Source organism: Rousettus aegyptiacus, unplaced genomic scaffold (genome assembly GCF_014176215.1).
Source record: "Rousettus aegyptiacus isolate mRouAeg1 unplaced genomic scaffold, mRouAeg1.p scaffold_m13_p_9, whole genome shotgun sequence".
NCBI classification, from domain to species: domain Eukaryota; kingdom Metazoa; phylum Chordata; class Mammalia; order Chiroptera; family Pteropodidae; genus Rousettus; species Rousettus aegyptiacus.
The window spans coordinates 85356010-85377806 of NW_023416312.1; the positions used below are offsets into that span (position 1 = coordinate 85356010).

Sequence of the window (21797 nt, forward strand, 5' to 3'; positions counted from 1 at the left end):
TGAGTGAAGGACAAACTGTTTCCATGTGAATGGGCACTGTTGACATACTTTAAAAGAAAGCTCAAAATTCCTGCCACTGTTTTCTGATGCTTCTCTTGCCTTAGCCACCGTCATTTACAGGCCTCAAAACCCTCAAAGTGCAAGATCAGTCCTACTCATATCATTGCATCTGTCTGTGGGTCAGTCCTCTGCTTTACCCAGACCTGGCATACAGTAGGCAGTCAATAACTGAACTGAGACTAAAGCCCTCGCCCAAAGCTCAACTTAGGTGGGTGGAGGCTCTGACCTACTCTGTTGAACTCTTCTCAGCATGTTTTTCCTGGAGCCTTCCCCCTAAAACTGTAGCCATTGACTAGACTTTTGTCAGGGTCCTGCCAGGAACACCTGCTACTGTGTCACAACTACTAGATCCCATCACTTTGGAAACCAATGCCTACCTAGAGAATGGTTGAGTTCCTTTCCTAGGTACTGATGAAAATCATTATTCAGATAGTGGGCCACTTCCCACTCGGGCCAGCCAGACAGGTGAGTTCTCCCCACAGCCCAAGCACTACTCTTCCAGCCCCTGTGCCATCCTCATGGATCAATCACTGGGTTCCCACACTGTGCCTACCCAAGATACACACCTGCTACTATGATTGATTTGCATCACAAACGCTCTTCTAATAGTGTAAACTTCAGCCCATTTCTGGGTTTGACTGAATGAGATTTTACTGTTGTGAAAACAAATCTGTCATACTTGTTAAATTTACTATGGTCAAGACACTTTGAGAGGGTTTCAAATCTAATGGTGAAGTAACTTTGAGAGGGTTTCAAATCTAATGGTGAAGTTTCTCAGTTTTTTTTGGGTCAGAACAAGGATTTGTTGTCTTCTATCAGTAATAGAATGTTATTCAATACTTACCTTTTAATTATCTGCATAACCCTATGCTCAGTCACAGAACCCTGGTAATTAGAGGTTCGTAATTTTGCAAAGTCCTGGCCAACTATCTCCAGTTTGTACTTCATGGACCAGATTCTGGCTTTTGCTTTGGCACATCTGGTCTTCAGAAAATGAAATATTCAAGTGCCGCCTTTGTTGGATTCTCCTGCAAACCTGTGACTGAGAGTGTGAAACTCTACTACTTCATGACCCATCTATAGACACACCATCCTACATCATGACACCCAGAACATTGGCATACAGGGCTGTTGTAGCTGATGGGAGGGAAAAGGGACTAGCAAGAATATGGTGACTCAGTGTCAGACTTTCCTACGAATGCTGAAAGGCTTATCTGCATAAAGTTGGCTACTTCTGCTGTCTTCCCTTAAAATCATTCCCAGAGCCCTAGATTCCAGGCTACAGTCAGAGCCCTGAGGTAGCAGAAAGAAAGACACTCAGCAAGTCAGCCTGATGGAAGACAGTGGCAATAGTGGGCATGGGCACAGTAGCTGGCACAGAGACACAAGCAGAGCAGAAAGTACCTACCACTGACAGTGTCCAACTATCACAATAGCTCTGCCCTCAGCAGACCCAAGCCTGGCATTGCCGCTCTCTAGTTGCCAGCAATAAAATACAACTGAAGAATAACAGAGGGGAGGAAAGGTGAACTGAAGTGTAAACCACCCCCACTCCAATCGCTCTAATAGTTGCAGGTGCCCTCAGCTCCTCAATCCCTTGCACCTGCTCTCCTGCTCTCCTGCAGGAACAAGTCACCTATTGTGAGAGGCTGTATGCATGGAGGTGCTAAGCAAATAGGAAGTGACTTTCCTGATCATAAAGTATCTGGATTACAGGAAAACTTTACTAAGCCAAATAAAAGTGATTGTAAAGCACTTGGAAAAATATAAACTGCTACATAAATACTTAATAAAAGCACATAGCAATTCACCCAAGGACAACAGGTCAAAAATTACCCTTAGCCTGGAATGTCTCGGAAAGAGTGAAAATTGTCTCCCTCACTTTGGTTTTCTCCCCTCACTGATGTATCTCTGTGGTTAGATGCTTCTAATCTTCATTCTAGGTGGTCGTGCTAAATATCATTTGGAGGAATAGACATTGAACCCCACTGCTTTTTTCAGAAGCCCATTGGGGTTATATGGTGCTATGAGGGAGATACTTTAAGGTTTAATTATGTGAAGTTCACTGCAGACTCTCTAATATCACAAACTGAAAACAACTTTGACAACATCTCAAACAGCCACCCTACACGCTCCCCTGTAGCCTCAAAGATACCTAAAGGGGGCAAATGAAGAGCTCACTGCTATCCTAATGAAAATAATTACGTCTTGGGGCTCTTTTTGAATCACTTTCACTTTGGTCTTTTTAGGAAGCCATCAGGGAAATAAGAGATGCCACTGAGGTAAGGATAAATAGGGGTAAGCCAGCCCAACAGATCTTTTTTTGGCCCCTTCTAGGATCGTCCTTGTTTTAGTCCTCCCAAATAGCATTTGGAAATTAGCTTTTCAGTCTGAGTTCTTATATAGCACAAACCTCTACACGACCCTCCAACCCAAAGCTGGTGTACCCCAATCTCAGGTGAGGATGGCTTACTCTGGCTCCTGTTGAACAGGGACCCATGCTGTGAAGCTGTTCCCCAAAGCAAGAAGGAGAATGAAATTGTCAAGCAAATGGCTCAAACTAGGGTGGTTTAAAATCCATCTGATATGTGGATCAGTAAAATGTGAGGGGGCAAAGAGTAGGAAGTTCCCGTGACCCTGGAGCTACAAATTAAAATAAATTTTCCTTCACAGGGAAATGAAATTTCATTATACAGGTGACAAACTCAAGGATCAAAGCCAGACTCACATAAAAGAATCAAATTCATTGGCTTGAGAAATTGGGAGATCATGGCTGATTTTAACGATCTCTCTCCTTTTCCACAAAGGTTAACCCAAGGGTGACAGAAAAGACTTTAGAGCACAGGGCAACTAGATTTGACCTGCAACTGGACCCATACTGGTTTCCAATGTAAGTAATTTTGGAAGATTGCTTGGGTTAATCATTATGAAGAAGTCCTGGTAAGAACTGTTGAAAACATCTTTGCTATAAAACAAAATATCAAAGGGAGGAATGCCAGCCAGTACATACCCTTAGATGCAAATAACTCTCACTTGATCCCCAGAAGACCCAAATGCCCACTAGTTGCACCAATCACAACCAGGGATGGGGACTTTCATGTTTTTGCAGCAGAGAGAGAAAATAAGATAAAAATGAGAAGGAACAGGTGAAGCTGTGTTCCTGAAGAATTTAAAAAAATGGATCATTGAAGGGAGCTAAAGTCAGGCCTAACTCCATTTATCTTCCAGTAAAGAGCTATAATGGCTGTTTTTCTAGGCTAGTTTTATTAAATAACGGCAATCATAGTTACCATTTCTTGAGGGCATACTGTATTTCAGGCACTGTACTCTATATTCCACGATGTCTCTGAATCCTCTCAACAATCTGTTAAGGGAGAAATTATTAACTCCACTCTACATATATGGAAACAGGGGTCCAGAAAAGATAAAGCTAATACATCCTGAAGCAGAAATCCAAACCCAGGCTTATTGACCCCAAAGTCATGTGATGAAACCTTCTACTGTGATGCTTTTTATGGTTGCCATGCAACTTTGAAATTTTCCTCTGTGTGGTTTTTGTTAACTCTCAACTGCTTGACTATATTTCTATCAATAAAAATCATCAGAGAAACTCAAGCGCTTGCTTAAATAGAGGAAGAGCCAAAAAGGGAGAGCTGAGTTTCTTTCAAAGGAGCCCCCAAAAGCTCATACCCCAGGAGAAGTAAATAAGTGGCACATGCTAGTCATTTCCTGAGGCCTACAGGGGAGAAAAACCACCCTTATAATAACCATAACACTCATGACACCGAGGAAGCTGGAGAGGTCTAAGAGTAGGGCCACAGTGTGAGGCTTCCAAAAGAGAGGCTTCCCTTACAGACCTCTCTCCTTGTCCTTCAAACTCCAGTCCCAAGAGTCTATTTCCTTTGATGCTCAGCGACCAACTACCAGAAATAAGTCTTCTGGGTCAGAGTAATTGGATAAAAATGTCTAAGGTGTGTTACATTTGTGGAAGTCAGGCATTCTGATGAAGTTACACTGATCATCTGCCAATATCAGAAAAGGGTCAGGAGACTTGTTCTGTCCAGAAGCCTTGTTTCAATCAATTTTCCACCTACCTTATATGTGTTCAGGGGTAAATATAAAGTAATGACATATTTCAAATTCATAAATATCTACCAAAATGTGTTGCAAAACATGTCGTGTACATCCATGATTCTGACATTACTTAAAATATTTCTGAAACTATTCTTTGGAAACCCCATTTATAGCTAGTTTAAGCTCCATGGGAAATAAATTGCCCCATTATTTCATCCTCCACCCCCAAATGGACACCAAATGGTATAAACCTGCTTGATCAGCCACTCCATTCAACAGTTTTGTTCCAAAAGAATTACAGATATTTCCATAAACTCTACCTTACCTTTACAGGAAGAATGGCCCGTACCTCATCACCCTTGCTCTGGACACTTACCCGGCCTTCTCAACCACACTTTAATGACACAATAACAGTAATAACAGCTATCATTTATGCAGCGCCTACATGCCAGAGCACATCTTCACAACAACCCTGCAGAGTAGGTATCATTATCCCCATCTTACACTTAAGGCAACTGAATTTGATGTTAAATGACCTGCCCAAAGCACACAGTAAATGTCTCAGCCAGGATTATAATCTCTATCTGTATCATTCTAAGGACTGTATTTTCCCCCAATATGTACCAATTAATTATGTTTCCTAACCTATCAGGATCTTCTCACTATGATTCTCAGCCTATACCACTGAAGATCATCAACTGGCTAAGAACCAACAACATGCAGGCTGCAGGGACTGGCCATATGCCCTCAAGGCTTTTCCCCAAGAACATGGAGAAAAATGTTTTGAGGACTGGCAGCATCAGCGAAATCAGTCTATGACCTACCAAAGCACCTACTTTGAAGATGATGATGATATGGACCCATCTCCTAAGCCTTCCTGGCTAAGATAGAAGAGTTCTGGTGCATGAAACAGTGGTAGTAAGAAGAAATGGGCCTTACCTCTTCAGAATCACATTTCAAAGAGGAAATTGTGAAGTGATATTTATTTGTTGAGGGTATGGATATGCTGGGACCTGCCTTGGAGGCCCTCACATGCTGCCCATACAAATAAAATGAGCCAATTTGAGCACAGGTGGGGCTGGCATAAGTACTGATAGGACACAATCTGCTTAAAGTAGTAAGATATCCGGCCTTCAACAGGTGGCTGCAGATATCAATGTTGAGCCATGAATATGTCTCCTCCTGCTACTTCGGACGTGAAAGTTGGCAAGAACAGCCCATCCTAAATGTGGCACACCATGTTAAGCTGTCAGTTAATAAAATAAGCTGGATTTCTCTCACTCAGTTCTGAAGGTAGAGCTACTGTATGTGACACCATAATCTTAAGGAATGTCACTTTATTGCCATAGAGTAGGTTCTGAAAAATACCTGTCATTAAAGACTACTTTTGAGATAAATGTATGATAAAAAAAATTTGCCACTGTAAGCCCTTAGAGGGATTATTACATATGGGTACACCCCAAAATTATCTGTCTTACCTTACCAGGACTGGAAAAAAAATCTTTAGCTGCCATAAATACTTCATGTTATACCAAATTAAGTCATTTTCTACATTATCCAGTTTTTCCTTCGAAGCCTTTCATGAACAATCCTGACTTACTCAAAGTAAGCCAGAATATGTAAACTGTAATACTAACAAGCAGTAATATATTTCACTTTCACCAAGGGCATAGAGTCAGGCCAGTAGAGCAAGGTCCCCAAATCAAAAACAATGTTTCTGCTTCTAGGAAAACTAAATGAAATGAAATCCAAAAATGTTTAGGGGAGTACCAAGAACTGTGGAGACAGTGATAAAACAAATTTTCCCTTTCTCTTCCCAGCCTTTTATAAACAGAACTTCCTGAAGGATAGAGGGAAAAAGAACTAGCTATGAGAAAAAAAGAGCTGGGGTTTTGGAGACTACGACTCAGTTTCTAACCCTCAAACCACCATGACAGAAGCAGGTAAGAAGACCTACTGAGCCTTGGCTTCAGCATGATTTTAGTCTGCCGTGTGGATAAACAGGTGCAGAATCAAATGACTTCAGCACCTGACTCAGCAACACCAATGAATATAATTTCCAATTTCCATTGTTTACTTTCCTTCCTGTGCCCCCTTTCTTCTTGGCCCTGTATTTTAGCTTATATATTTGCTTCCCCATTGGTGCTTTTATTGGCTATCCCATATTTAAAGTTGTGTGCACACTGCCCTGAGCCCTCAAGAGAAAAGCCACCACATAAATCTAAAAAACCACCACAAGAACAAAATCCAAACAAACAAAACCCAAACAACAAATAGTTAATAGCCTATTTAGCAAGAGAGCTTGGGAGTTATACATAGCACTCGTTGCATGTCACTGGCCTGTTCTGATGTGATTAGAATGAGCTGTGCATGTGTATATGTGTGTCAGAATATATATACACTCCAGCATATAGGTATTTTCTTCATTTAATTCCTTTAACACCAGACTGAAGATTCTGAAGGTCTTTCCACTTTGCTATAAAAACCAATGAAAGACTTGTTAGTGCCAGAAATAGATCCATCCTCTGACTCCTAAGTCCTCAAAACATAGTGTTCTTAAAATAACTGCATTATAGAGACAAAATCAACTATTCCCCCTCTCCTTTCTTAGATCATAGGGGTGTAAATAAGTCATTTTGTTCATCTCTCTCTCTTTTTTAAAAATAACTTTGTACATGTCAGGAATTGAGTGTTAAAGGTTCTATGGTTGATATACCACTGTATATTCTTCCAACTCAGCACAAGAGAATAGTCTCCTTACCCTTCAACATTTAGAAAGTTTTGAGGTAAGAACTCTTTAAGAACAAAATAGCTGCTTTGTTTATTCCTGCTTCTGCCTTTACAGTTAAGCACAGAAATCCTGGAGAGGCATTATAAACATTGGAAGATTTTTCTGATCAGTGGAAATAAGAGTGAATTCACAGTGAATATGCGTGTATATGATAGGTGAAATGGAAACCAAGATTACAAAGGAGAGAGAGGCAGTACCTTCACTTCAATTTGCACCTGCAGAGTTCAAAGAGTCTATTCTCTAATACCAGGTGAACCATACGCTTCATTGAGAGTCCCAGAGTCATCCTAAGAAAATGCAAAATGAATACTGATACATAAGTGACAGGAGTGGCTATGTAGAACTGCAAGCCAGAAGATAACAGAAATATTCTGGAGCTGCCATCTGGATCCAGGCCCATCTAGCCTAGCAACCTGACAGAGGAGAATCAAGAAGAGCTTAGGACTGAGTCACAAAGGGAACTAAGACATCATGTCACAAAGTAAAGCACTAGTAGCTGTACATGCAGAATTGATAAGCCTCAAAGTCACCAGGGAAGTATAAACCCCTACAGGAAGTATATTGATCGTAGGAGAGGCTAGCTGACTACACACATAGGGCTGAGAAAAAATGCTCAGAAAAGAAAAATTGCAATGATGTATAGAGATGAGGCCAGGTCAAGGAGAGGCTAGTATTTAGATGGTGGTCAAGTATGATGGGGAAGAAGGCCTGACAGTCTGACTTTTACTGTCTTCAATGTTAAGGGTAGCCAAGTTGAATCCAGAGGTGGTGGAAGAAACCTGATAGAACAGTGTTTGCTCAGGGTTCACATAAAAGTGGGTGGAAAACTGATGACTGAGTAAACAAAATGTGCTATATCCATACAATGAAATATCATTGGGATATAAAAAGCAATGAAGTATTAAAATATGTTACAACTTGAATGAAACTCAAAAACATTATGCTAAGTGAATGACCCTTTTATATGAACAGGTAAACCCATAGAGACAGAAAACAGAGTGTTGGTTGCCTGGAGCTGAAGGAAGGGGGAAATAGAAAGTGACCCCTAACGTGTACAAGGTTTCTCTTCGGAATGATGAAATGTCTTGGAACTAGACAGAGGTGATGATTGTACAACATTGTGAATGAGCTAAATGCCACTGAATGGCCAACCTTAAAATGGTTAATTTTATGTTAGATGAATTTTAGCTCTATAAAACACACACACACACACACACACACACACACACTTACTCACTCAATACAAATGGGTAGGGTCTCTGTTGTGATGCCTCTGAGGGGAAACTCTCCTTGGACTACTAAGGAAGGATGCTGGTTGATATTTTCCCTCATCCTCATTAAGTTGTAAACTCCTCAGCAGGGGCAGGCACTGAATTCTCCTTTCACTTTATGTCCCTAATATATAGGGGCAGGCACTGAATTCTCCTTTCACTTTATGTCCCTAATATATAGGGGCAGGCACTGAATTCTCCTTTCACTTTATGTCCCTAATATATAGTAAGTGCTCAATCTTTGCTGCATGAACCTTAATTATCGATGTTAAATATAAAGATAAAAAAACATTTTTTCTCTGTAACTAAGAGTTTTTGAAGATGTATAGGTTTAGTTTTTCTGTTATACTAATTTAAAGATAAACTTAATTAGACAATAAAATGGGGCTTACACATAATATCAAACCATTCAGAAGAATAATGAAAATTTCACTCAGTGACCCATATATTTGGCCTAACAGTTCTAAAAAGGTGTTTGAGAATATATTTACTAAATTGTTCATTCTTCATACAGATATTTTCAGTGTCAATGCAGTTAGCTTACTTCCACGGGTCTTTTAATTTTTTCTCTTGGTCTCAGGGATCCTCTAATTGAAATTCTCTGTAGTTCCACAAAGACAAAAATTGGAGAATTTTATGCCTTTGGCAATTTTAAGAAACCCTTTCTTTGCCCACAGGATATGTGATGGATCACATGAAAGAGTGTATCTCATGAGTCAAGCTTGCTAATTTGAAGATTTTGGCTATATCCTGGAAGCCAATGTTTGTCTCAAGCCAAGATGGGGTGGTCGCAGGGAGGAGAGAAGGACAAATGACAGTCTTATGTGGTATTCCCTGAGATTATATCTGTGAAAACACTCTCTTCATTCATATTTCAATTGATGAGAGATAAAAATTCATAAGAGATAAAACATTCATAAGAGATAAAAATTGAAAGGATGTAAAATGTGACCTTATTTAAAGAGACGATGACTTGTTTAACTCTTTAGAAGTTGAGAGACCTGTATATCCACAATAGGAGGGTATAAGTAGCTCTGACAACACAGCCGACGTGAATATTTATATTTTCTTCAGTTTCAATATTTTGCTTTTAATCAGTTATCTTCAGTGGCAAGTCTCATTTCCTTTTAGGACCCTTGATTTTCATAAACTTTCTTGACTAAAAGTAAAATATTTTCAAAAGAACACAAACCCAGCCTATAAAGATAACACAGTTACAACCCACTTGACAATATAAAGTGGCAACTGTTACTTAAGACTAAATTACAGACTCAGATACAGAGAACAAACTGGTGATTGCCAGAGGTGAGGGGGGTTGGGAGGCTAGGAGAAAAAGGTAAAGGGATTGTGAAGTACAAATTAGTAGTTACAAAATAGTCATGGAGACTAGAGTACAACATAGGGAATATAGTCAATATTATTGTAATGGTTGTGTGCAGTGCCAGATGGGTGCTACAGTAATCGGAGGGATCATTTCACAAATTATAGAAATGTCTAACCATTGCACTGTATACCTGAAACTGATATAAAAATAAATAAATAAATAAATAAATAAATAAATAAATAAATAAATAAATGTAGTTGTAAGTAATAAATTCATCTCTTTAAAACTAAAAAAAAAGACTGGATTAATGAGAAATTTAATGAAAAGCTCTGGAAAGTTTTTAACTGTAAGGAGACATGCAGCACAAAGCTAATCTTTATAAATGGTGCAAATAGAGGGCACACATGTCCTCAGGCTACAGAACTTCATATTATTAAATGTATATTCCTCAGTAATTTTGAAAATATATATCTAGTTTAACATTTCCCTAGTCCCACCATTGCATTAGGTCAGTAATTTAAGTATGGGTTAATTATAACCTGGGGTTACTAACCACAGAAGAGTCATTTCCTGGATTACATTACCTTTATTCTGTCTACAAATATGTTTGATTTCCTTCTTCCCTCCTTCCCACCCTCCTTCCCTCCCTCCCTCCCTCCCTTCCTTCTTTCCTTCCTTCTTTCAAGAGTATATATCAATAATACAAGTTATTTTGGAAAAATATATTTTTCAGAAGTATAAATAGGAGTTTAAGATAACCGCTTTTCTCCGTACCATAATATTTATTTTATTTAATAGCCTAAGACATTTGAACTTAGCATATTAAACAAAAACATTTTCAGTTAACAGAGTTCTTTTAATGGTGCAAAGTACATTTGTCTAACTTTCGGACTCATTCAAATGTAGCAGGCTTTGGATTCCACCATGTGATAGAAGAAGACTTTCTCGGGTTCCAGGGCAACATCCTTCGCAATAGAATACTGGATGCGAAGCAGTTTATATGAGTAAAATTAAATTTAAAAAATGCCACTAACTCAAAAAATGTTGGCCTGGGAAGAAATTCTTCAGAATTAACTATATCTATACTGGAAGATAAATCCAGTCAGGTTACAACATTTGCTCTAAATAATCACAACAATGAAGAAATCAAGAATAGTGCTTGATATATACTAGATGCTAAAATATTGATTAAATGAGTAAATAAATGAATGATTGATTATATTAATAAATAAATGTATTGAAAACTAAAATTTCCTTTTTAATAAGGACCATAGCTAAAAGATATGCTGCTTAAAACAAATTAGCATTCAGGAAGTGTTCATTTTTCCCATATTAACATACTGGTGGGTAAGTAACTAGGATGATTTCTCATAAAGTTTATGCAGGAAACATATATTTGACCTGTGGGCATTTTCTTTTTAAATATTATATTGTTTATACATATTTTAAAGCATCTGCTTTTTATAAAGCCAAATATCAACTGTTTTTCTCTGACAAGCTAAAAAAATATGTCATAATAGTTGGGTACATATTCATACTTCTACTTAGTATCTGATGAGCTTTCAGAATGATAAACATATATTATTTTTCCTGAGTGGAACGGGCTGCATGAGATCATTAATCCCTCTAGTCTAATTCATATTTGCTAGAGGAAAGGCTATCTCCTTGCAAGTTCATTGCCTCAATCCAAGGTGGCATGCCACCTTAGTCTTATTAGCACCTCATTCTCATTGTCCCAGGTCAGTAAAGTAGCTTAGTTGAGAAATGAGGTGTTTTCTGGCATGTGTTTTAACTTATGTTAGAAAGAGGAGGAGTGGAGGAGGAAGGCAGAGAAATGACATGAACTGAGCTTGCAGCATATGCCAGTCAGAAGGGACTTTAGATTTATGACCTCACCTGACAATTACAACAACCCTGTGAAATGGCGTTCCTTTATTGAGAAGGACCCTTTAGACTTGCTAAGTTAAGTAACTCACCCAAGGTCATACACAGTAAGTAGCAGACCTGAGATGCAAACCCAAGTTCATTTGGCTCAAAAGCCTCTGTCCATTACATTACATTGCTAATCATTTCCACTTAGCAACATGATTAATTATCCTATGTCTTGATATTGGTTCACATACAATGTAAGCTTTTAAAGCAGTTAACTTTTCTGTCTTGTTCACCCTCATATCCTTAGCACCTAACTTGGTGCCTAACATATAGTATCTCAAAACATAAATGTTGAAGGTACAAATGAATGAACAAATGAATTAATGAATGAATAAGAGAAAAACACACATTGTCAGAGATACAGGAGTTATAATCCAACCACGATATCATTTTTTAGATGGGGAAACCAAGGCCCAAAGAGGTTAAGTCACTTGTCCTAGGCTAAGCAACTAATCTGTGAAAGAGTCAGATCTCGAGTTTAAGGTGTCTTCTGTATTCTCCTCTAAAACATGCTGCCACTTGTACAAACATTTTTTAAAGCATGTTCATCAACTCCATGCGGTTTCCTAAGTATTCTACCTTCCTGCTTTAATTCCTTAATTGCAAGCTACTCCTTACACATGCAAAGTAATGGTTAAGAATATCATTAGTCCACTAGAATGAAAGCTCTGTGAGGACAGAAAATTTTGCCTGTTTTGTTCACTTCAAGATGACTGGCACTTAAAAGGTGCTCAGTAAATATTAGCTGGATAAATGAATATATATATATAATTTCCTTTCTAGCAATGAGCAAATTCTTCATAGACAATGAATTTCAGCATGGATTATACCAAAGGACACTCAAATGATCAAATATTTCAATAAAATTGATCAGTGAAATAGTACTCTTCTTTCCTTCTCCTTTCTTCCTTCCTCTACCTTCATCTCTAAATAAGAAAAAAAGGGACAGTATCTATTTCATAGGATTGGTGTAAGGATAAATAGAGTTAATATAGACAAGTATTAGCATGGTACTTAATATGGAGTTAACTCTCAATAACTGATAGCCATTAGTTTGAATATGATTTCGTCAAATCAATCAATAAATGACAACCCATATAATGAGAAGGTGGAAAAAGTCAAAGACAAAAAAAAGTTGCTTTATGCTTTATACTTTGTAAAATGTTCCTGAATACACAGTTCTCTACATGCTTCAAAGTTGTTACATTCCGAGGGTTATAAGTGATAGCAATTGGCATGTATAGATACTCATGTCCATGTTTTTCTTAAAATTTTTCTTGTAAAGTTAATGGAGGCAGATGACATAATGATTATTCCTCAAATATCACTATATTTATCATTCAAAAAATATTACCTTTCCACAAGTTCTTGTCCATTCCAGCAAAGAGTGTCATTTTCGGCCACAGGGCTATGGCTGCAGATGTAGCCAGGCAAAGCACTATAGAAGCTGATGAAAGATTTCAACTTCTGAATTAGTTCCCTGAAAGAAAAGGAAAACATCTGTAAATAAGAGGCAAGTAAATCCAGTATGAGAAAAGTTTAATTTCTCTACCGGCATGGCAGAAAGGTTCTATCAGGCTGATTAGAGCAATAAATGACTTTCAAAGACATTCTTGGCTACAACGCCACAATTAAGTTTTAAAAAATCAATAAAATGATATTAGAACATGTTGCCTGCCATATAATGTGTTATTCCAATCAGAAAGATGATTTAATTCCAACATTCATTTCTAACATGTTCAGCTTCCTTTTTTGTTCAGAATGCTGTTACCTACATTCTCAAAGGTGCTGATTACAAGGCACACTGGAGCACTACATATCTTTTGGTTTCCAAGTGTAACTGAGTGCATTGATTGCAATTTACAATGCTATTACTCTAGAGACAGACCCTTTCCATATAGGCTTTGGCTAATAGCTGCAGATCAGAATTGTTGGGCGCTCAAAGTAATATAAGCTCTATGAAATTCTCCTGACAATATAGTCAGAGAAACTGGTAGAGGAGGAAGGTTTCTCTGTCAGTATGTTGTGGTTCCTATGGGAGGAAGGAGTGGAACTTAGTATATTTTATTATTTACTTGCTTGTCTTTTATGCTCTATATGATGAGTGTGTGTGTGTGAGAGAGAGAGAGAAAAGACAGAGAAGCTGACTATCATATTATATATGCAAATATATATGAATACACACATATGTAAATATCCAGTCAAATTTCCCAACTATTATCTTGTTTTAAATATACATGGACACACAAAATAAAACACTATAGACTGGATAGAAGTGGATATACTTATAAAGAAGTATTAAAATATCTATGCAATAGATGCCCAGTGGTTAACAAAAAGAAAATACTCTATTTTCTAAAGCAATGTTCCTGGTAGGAAGAAAATTAAAGAGCTCTCATATCTAAATCTATCTTAAGTCTCTACTAAGTTTTTGGAGACACTGGTCAGGGAATTTGCTGGCAGTGGAGTAATTATTCATTACTATCTCCAGGCTAAGAATGGATTGGCCTGACATATAAGCCTGAACTTTTAAGGAGCCAGAGATCTGAACTTTGGACACTGGTGGGAGTCCTGAGCCCAGACATGCCTTTTGAGGGTTGTTTCAGATATGACCAAAAGAGAAAGATTTATGGAGATGATTTTCTTGCATTTAATGCCATATTCCATTTTATTGTCATAAAAAATTCATTTCAAATAATTATTTAAAAGACAGCTTGAAATACTCAGTACATCTTCACAAAGACTTGAGTCACAGTAGAGCCAGGGTGATAGAACAACTCAAGAAAGGTTACAGAGACATATGTAACTCCTGATACCCCAACAGTTGTTTCCTCTTATGTTCAAACCCCCTCACACCCTGCTCCTGGTGGCTGAGCCCTGTCAATCTCCAAAGTGAAGAGGCTCAATACAGGACTCTGATAATAAAAGTCAACATTATAGTTTCTCACAGAGGAAAAAGATGGGTTCAATTAATGCTAATAGGAGAGATAATCTGTTTTACAAGGTATTAATACAGTTCCCAAAAGTGGCAACTGAAAGACTAAAGGCTGAGGCTGAGTAATTCCCCCCACTACACGAGGAAATGGAATATGCCCATTAGTCTATAAGAAGTGATGGCCCTCTCTTTAATGAAAGGGTTTCCCTTAAGACTCCTCCTATCTCCAAACTCTCTCACTAACATAGCACATAGCAACAAAATTGAACTCATAGCAAAGCTTTCCAATTTGATTTTCCTGGAAGTTTTTTTTAAAAGTACTTTGAACTCCCAGCCTCTCAACTCTTGAAGTTTTCTTAGTTGATCATAAAGAACATCAAAAAATTGGAGAGGATTCAGAGTCTGTCTAAATGTCAAGGGGATAAGGGGCTTCAATAACAAACATAAGACCTCCCACTTTATTATGGAATGATATTACTTGGTGGGGTCAAGATAAAAGTCAAACACCACAAATAATGTGAACAATGTGAACATAGTCTAGGTCATCACATTCTAAAACTCAGGAATCTCTTTGAAACTTAAGGTAACTTGGGGAAGTAAAAAGTCATCCTACTTTACAGGGTAATAATTACTGCCACAGGGCATACGAGATGTACCTAGGAAGCAACTGTGTTTTAAAAACTTTTCCTGACTTCATTATTTTCAATTTAGAACAGTTTGTTTAGCAACCATGCTATAATGATGGCTAGATTCTAAGGAAAGCCCCTTAAAACCTATTAGGAGTAGCAGCTAAGAGCACTGATTTTGGAGCTTAATCCACGTGAGTTTCAAATGCCAACTACTCCCTCACTTACTTAGCAGTAAAACCTTAGGCAAATTCTAAACTTCTCTGAGCCTCAGTTTCGATATCTGTAAAATGAAGCAAATGATAAGTTGCTGTGATGATTAAATGGAACAATCCACATAAAGTGTTTAACATAGTATCTTTCACAGAGTAAGCCTCCCAAAATGTTAGCCATTTGGCAATTTGCTACCATTATTATAAGCCTGTATAATATAAATATACTATATATGAAATACATATTAAATTTCAGATGAATTTATGCATGAAAGAAAATTAAGAATTTTTTTCATGGTCCAGATAACTCAATGTATACAAGATAAATGAATCCTCTACCTTTTGAGGAGGGTATTAAAAAGCACAACCACGTTCTCTTCCAAAATATTTTTCTGATATTCTTTCTCAGGGTAGCTAGCTATTAGGCTGTGTAAACCACTGAAGTAATCTGGTATAGTAGTTAGAATGGTCTTTGCTTGGTAGAAAGGTGGTGGTAGCCTTTACAGGGAATTGTGTCTAAGAATAAGATGTGGAGCATCAGATGTGGAAGGCCAAGATGGAGTTGAGTTTAAAAAGGTAGATTAGTTATCAGGGAATGCAAGTAAAAACCACAATGAGATACCACTTCACCAGGATGACTATAATAAAAAAGACAAGTCTGGTGAGGATGTGGAGAAATTGGGATCCTAATACGTTGCTGGTAAGAATGCAAAATGGTATAGCTGTTGTGGAAAACAGTTTGGTAGTTAAAGGAAAGCATGGAGTTACTACATGACCCAGCAATTCTACTACTAGGTATATACCCAAAATAATTAAAAACAAGTACTAAAATAAGTACATGTACACACATGCTAATAACAGTACTACTGACAATAGCCAAAAGGTAGGAAAACAGAGATGTTCATCAACTGATAAATGGATATACAAATATAAATTCTCTATAATGGAATATTATTCAGCCTTAAAAAGAAAAAAAGTATTCATACATGCTACGACATGAGTGAACCTTGAAGATATGCCAAATGAAAGAAGAAAGTCATAAATGACCATATATTATATACTTTCATTAATGTGAAATGTCCAGAGTAGGCAATTCTACAGAGATAGAAAGTAGATTAATGGTTGCTTAGGGCCGGGGTTGGGGAGGGATGAGGGTTGGGGAATGATAGCTAAAAGTTACAGGACTTCCTCTTAAGATGATAAAAATGTTCCAAAATCGATTCTGGTGATGGTTACACAACTCTGGGAATATACTAAAAAGAGTTGAATTTCATATTTTAAATGGATAAATTGTATGGTATATGGATTATATCTCAATAGAGCTTTTACTGAGCTAAAACCTCAAATAAAGGTAGAGAAGAGGTAAACTTGTGTCAGAGAGACTTGACTACTGGGGGAGGGATGTTTCTTGGAACAGCAGAAGGAGAGAGTCAGGAGAGCTGGGAAAGAGTCAAGTTTGGATGGGCATGAAATAAAGCATGGGTACAGAGTGAGAAGAGAAATTTATATGAACTGCAACTTCAGTACTTCAAAAGCTATAAACAGTGGTTAAAATCTACTTCTTCCTTTATCTTTTAAAATGGAGTCTGCTGGTTTTCTTTCCCATTGTAATTTATGCTCACTATGAAGAAATATAAGCTCACTAAATATTTTCTATATTTAGAAAATATAGAAAGGTAGAAAGGAAAAAAAAAAACCTTAGTCATAGTCCTACCAGCCAATGTATTTGGATAGATTTCCTTCTAGACTTTTCTCTCCAGTGAAGTTTTATATTTATTTCATTAAATACCTTCTTGATAGGCTTTTTCATTGAGTTCTTTTTGATTCTTAGTGTATATTATTTCCATTAGAACTCACTGAGAATCCAAGGTGGATCTGATTAGAAAATAATCTCAGAATAATGAAATAAATGCAGGTTTTCAAATAAGTCCCAGGGACTGTGGGATGAAGCAATACCCACCTTTGAGAGAACAAGGAGCAGGGCTCCAACACATCTAGCAAACTGGCCAATGCTTTTGAGTCCCCAAGAGCAATGTTACAGTGCAGGACATTCCTTTGTGCAAAACCTTCTAAACACAGTGAGAAAATAAACCTTGGTTTCCAAAAGAAAATTTGATTTTTGAAAATAAATCTAGAAATACTCTTTTGCAGGGTAGAAGAAATACTTTTAAACTGTTGGGGAGTTAATGAGCTTTTCAAAAAAGAGTGACAACAGATGATAACGTCCTCTGACAAGACAGCCCAGAGAGTAGCAGAATGTGACAGGAGTAGCTTACCTCCTACTGAGTTTACTGAGGTTCTTTCTCTCATTTTTCCTTTTATGTCACTCTTTCCTAAACTTGTTCTGGCATGGGAATTAATTGTATTTTGTTTTTATCTTTTCTTAAATTAAGCTTTCTATCCCTATGATTACAATTTTAAAAGGAGGTGAGTTAAATATTTCTATTTCTCTCTTTAAAGAAAGACAGCTGAAACTAAATTAAGTGACATATTAATTACCCATATATGACTCAGTCCAGATTTCTTTTGTTTATGCTAGTAGCCCATGACAGGCAACAAAAGAATCTCTACCCATGAACTAAGGCAGTCTGTGCAACTGAATTGTCTCTAGAAAAAAAAAAGAGAAAGTTTGGACAATTAGTTGCCCAGAATTGGAAAACAATCTGATTGAAGGGAATGTTATTTGATTCCAATTCTACTTTATTCTAATACATACATGCCAAACATACCATTTGACATATGAATAGCAAACATGGCTCTCAGTTAGGAGAAACCAAACACTTGCTTACAGCAGTCTTCTGAGGAAAAGAGTCTCTTCATCATGCTTTCCATTCAATGTATTAAATATGAAACTAAAGGACAGGACTCCTTTGCATGCACAAGCCATTCTGAAATATTGCAGCTGGATACATGTGATGTTCCCTGGAGGACTCTTACCATCCTCAAGAGGAGAGTCTCCTTCTTGGGTTGTGGGGGAGGGGGCTCCCTTTGCTTTCTTGCAATGATTCGCTTGGGTAGGCATCAAAGCAGCACTAATTGGAAACCACTAAAAGTAAAAACAGCCTTTCATCCCCAACTGTGGATACTGAACTTTTCTCTTTTGTTATTAAGGTTCTTTTTTTTAATATAAACTAATATGAGCTCATTATTCTTTTTTAATGAAAATACAGAAAAGCACATAAACTAATTATAATTAGAGTGATGCAAGATCATGCTTAATTCTGCTGCAGAAAACTGTTCACAGTCCGACTTCAAACTATAATTTTCTACCATTCCAGAAACTAGCCCATACTTTTTCTCATACTGTTCCCTTTTCTAGAACACCTTCTGTTCTCTCCTTCATCTGTTGAATTACTACTACTATTTCTTCAAGGCCCAGCTCAAGAGTTACCTTATCCAAGAAGCCTTTCTTGACTCTCAAAGGAGAGCTGCTAACGTCCCCATCTATGATGCTGCCACCATTTTCTACATATCTCTGTGTTGTATGAAAAGTATTTATTTGTCTTTCTGTCTAGCTAGGCTAGATGCTCCTCCTACTCATTCGCACTTATCCTTACATAATACTTAGCACATAGATGGTGTTGACAAATGTTGAAAGAAGCAGCAGAGTCAAATTTTGGGCAGAATGACTTATACCAGAACCAAAACTCCTCGATTCACTCAGGACTTATTTTGTTGTTTTGTTCAAAGGGTGGAAGGTACCACTGAACTTGCAAAGCTGCTTAGTAAAACCAGAGCAGCAATTTGAGAGGAAGTAGGAGTCAGCATTGATTTTTGAAACTGGGAGCTAATATCAGTTTTTGTTCTTTTTCTTCTAGGTCATTTACTTGTGTCACCTAATGTATGGGCCCTATAGACCAAGTCAGAGGGGAAGGGGAGGAGGGGGAGTGCAGGAAGGGGAAGGCAAGAATACACAGATGTAATTTCACAAGGGTGGAGGGACTGTGTGACTTTCTCACAGGTTAGCAGTTGAGCTTGGTATATAGATGTAGGACGCACTATTCAACTATAGATTTTGGAAAAGGGAAAGACACTGCTCATGTATTCTACCAAACTTTATGGGGGATAATTGAATGACAAGGTAAACAGTATCATAAAGAAAGTGGTGAAAGAGACATTCAAGAGGGCAAAGGAAAGAGAGGTTGACATCTGAGATGTTCGAAAATATTAGAGCTGGAAAGAGCTATGAAAATTACATTTCTTCTACTCTGATTGCATCTTGTGCATCTTGTCCTATCCTCACTGTTTTAAATCTGATGACAGTTATTTTCAATATTTATACCTTAAAAGGTCGCTGAGACCCATTCATAGGCCACCAGTTGAGTATCAAATTGTCTTATGTTGAACTAAGCTATTTCTAAGATAAGTTGTATGTTGCAAACTACCCAGTTGGGGGCAGACAAGACAAACAGATGGTTTCTGAATGCTACCGAAGAAATCCTGCATTTTTTGTGTGCTGTTATTTTAATAAGGTAAACTTGATTTTCAACTCATAATCAGATTCAGACAGCTTGCTCACAACCTCCACATACTAAATGCTACAATAAGGTTCTTTTCCTATTATCATATTTTTACCCACAGAGGATGGAGCTTGGATATGGGTGTGTAGGGTGCTGGAAACATACATTTTTCTAGACAGTATGAGACTCTGTGCAGAACATACTGAGAAATTTACACAGGTACTAACACTCTGCCAAAACAAGCCCTCCTAATAATATCAGATTGCAAAAAGAAGTGCATTTAGCGAGAGATCATCTTAATCTCCAATTCTCTTCTCTCCCTAAGAGGGTTTACAATGTCTATTTAAGGGAGTTAAATGAAATTAAGACACTTTCCTACTGTTTTTGTTTTCTTATTCTGCCAGAGAATTCTGAAAGAATGGCTCCACCTCAGACTCTAATGCTTCATTTTGCAAAAGATGAGAAACATTATGGGACAGGTTCACGTTCCCAACATTCAAATGAGGCCTGCATGACTACCACTTACTCAAGTCTACAGGCTTTGGGATTTTTCTTACTACCCTTTCTTTTATTTGGGTGCTAGCAACAAATTCAAAAACTAAACCTAAACAAAGTACCAAATCTGGGTGCCCAGCCAAGAACCCATTTATCAATTTCTTCTCTCCCTAGAGGTGTCAACACCCACAGAGTCCTCCCTGGTCCCTCCACTGAGCCCAAGATAACAGTCATAGCAGCTGAGTTTTGATGAACTTCCCGCTGAGTGTCCATGTTGCCAGGGTAATCTCAAAATGCAACTGGGTTGGTGTGTTTACTTTGAAAAAGCTCTGCATGTGGTTCTGTTACAAATTCACAAACCACTTCTTCCATGAAGCTTTCAACATCACTCCATGGGCAGAGAGGTTTTGTCTTTCTTGGTAGGCTGCTTCTATAAACTCTAGACATTCTTTTGCACTTATAAAACTGTTTCAGAATTATTTGTATTTAATTCCATTTACACAATAGACTGATTTAGAGATCAGAGATTGTGTCTTGATTTTCAGTGCCCAATATATATTCTGGCACATAACAGGTGTTTCCTAAATTTCTGCTGAGTTGAATAAAGTAATATAAATTACATTATTATTATATAATATTAACCAATATAAATATATAATATGTATATACAAGTATATTATAATTTATATTTTTATATAATTTTTAAAAAATTAACATATAATATATAAATTATTCACTTAAGACCAATATGCAAGGAGTTTCTAGCAGTTAAAGATCAATGCCAGATTAATTCCTCAGGTGGTTTGGGCAAAGAGTGAAAGCAATGGTGGACAGTCAGGGGCTAAAGAGAGCCTGGAGAAATAGCCTAATTTTGTCTTCCCAGAAAGATGAACACTTCCCAAGGAACTCTCATGCTGTATGGAAATGGTCCCCAAATATTTTGTTGCCAGGACCCTGTGGTGGTTTTTAAATATGTCTACAAATTATTTGATACTCCTCCATTCAAGCCTAGTTTCCCTACCCCTTGAATGTGGACTAGAGTTTGTGACTTGCTTCTAACAAGTCGAACATGTCGGAATTGAGAGTATGTTAATTCTGAGACTAGGTCATAAAAGACATCACGGTTTTCTCTACCATGGATCACTTATTCTGGGGAAGCCAGTGACCATGTTGTGAGAAGACTCATGACGTCCTTGTGCTGAGGAACTGAGGCCTCTTTCCAACAACCAGCACTAATTTGCTAAATGAGTCATTGAGTCACATAGGAAGTAGATCATCCAGCTTCAGATGACCGCCAGCCCCAGGCAAATCTTGACTGAAATTTTGTTAGAGACTGAGAACCATCGAGCTAAGCTTCTCCCAAATTCCTGACAGAAACTATGAGATAATAAATGTTTGTTGTTTTAAATCACTGTTTTGGGATAATTTGGTATACAACACTAGATAACTAATAATACCCTTTAACACTCTTAAAAATTGTTGAGGATCTCAAAGAGCTTTTATTTATGTGATATATACCAATTGATACTTACTACTTTAGAAATTAAAACCCAGAAAAATATTTAAAATTTTATTAATTTTAAACTAACAACAGTTAGTCATTAAGTTAATATAAAT

At 37.5% G+C, this 21797-nt stretch overlaps 1 protein-coding gene across 1 annotated transcript in view; it reads right to left on the reverse strand.

Annotated features, from left to right (window-relative positions):
- Positions 1-21797, reverse strand: part of GPC3 (glypican 3) — a 409732-nt gene that overhangs the window by 111972 nt on the left and 275963 nt on the right. Inside the window, exon 5 of the mRNA XM_036227265.1 lies at positions 12807-12932. Within this exon, the coding sequence (XP_036083158.1) occupies positions 12807-12932 (126 nt within the window). The remainder of the gene's footprint in view (positions 1-12806; positions 12933-21797) is intronic.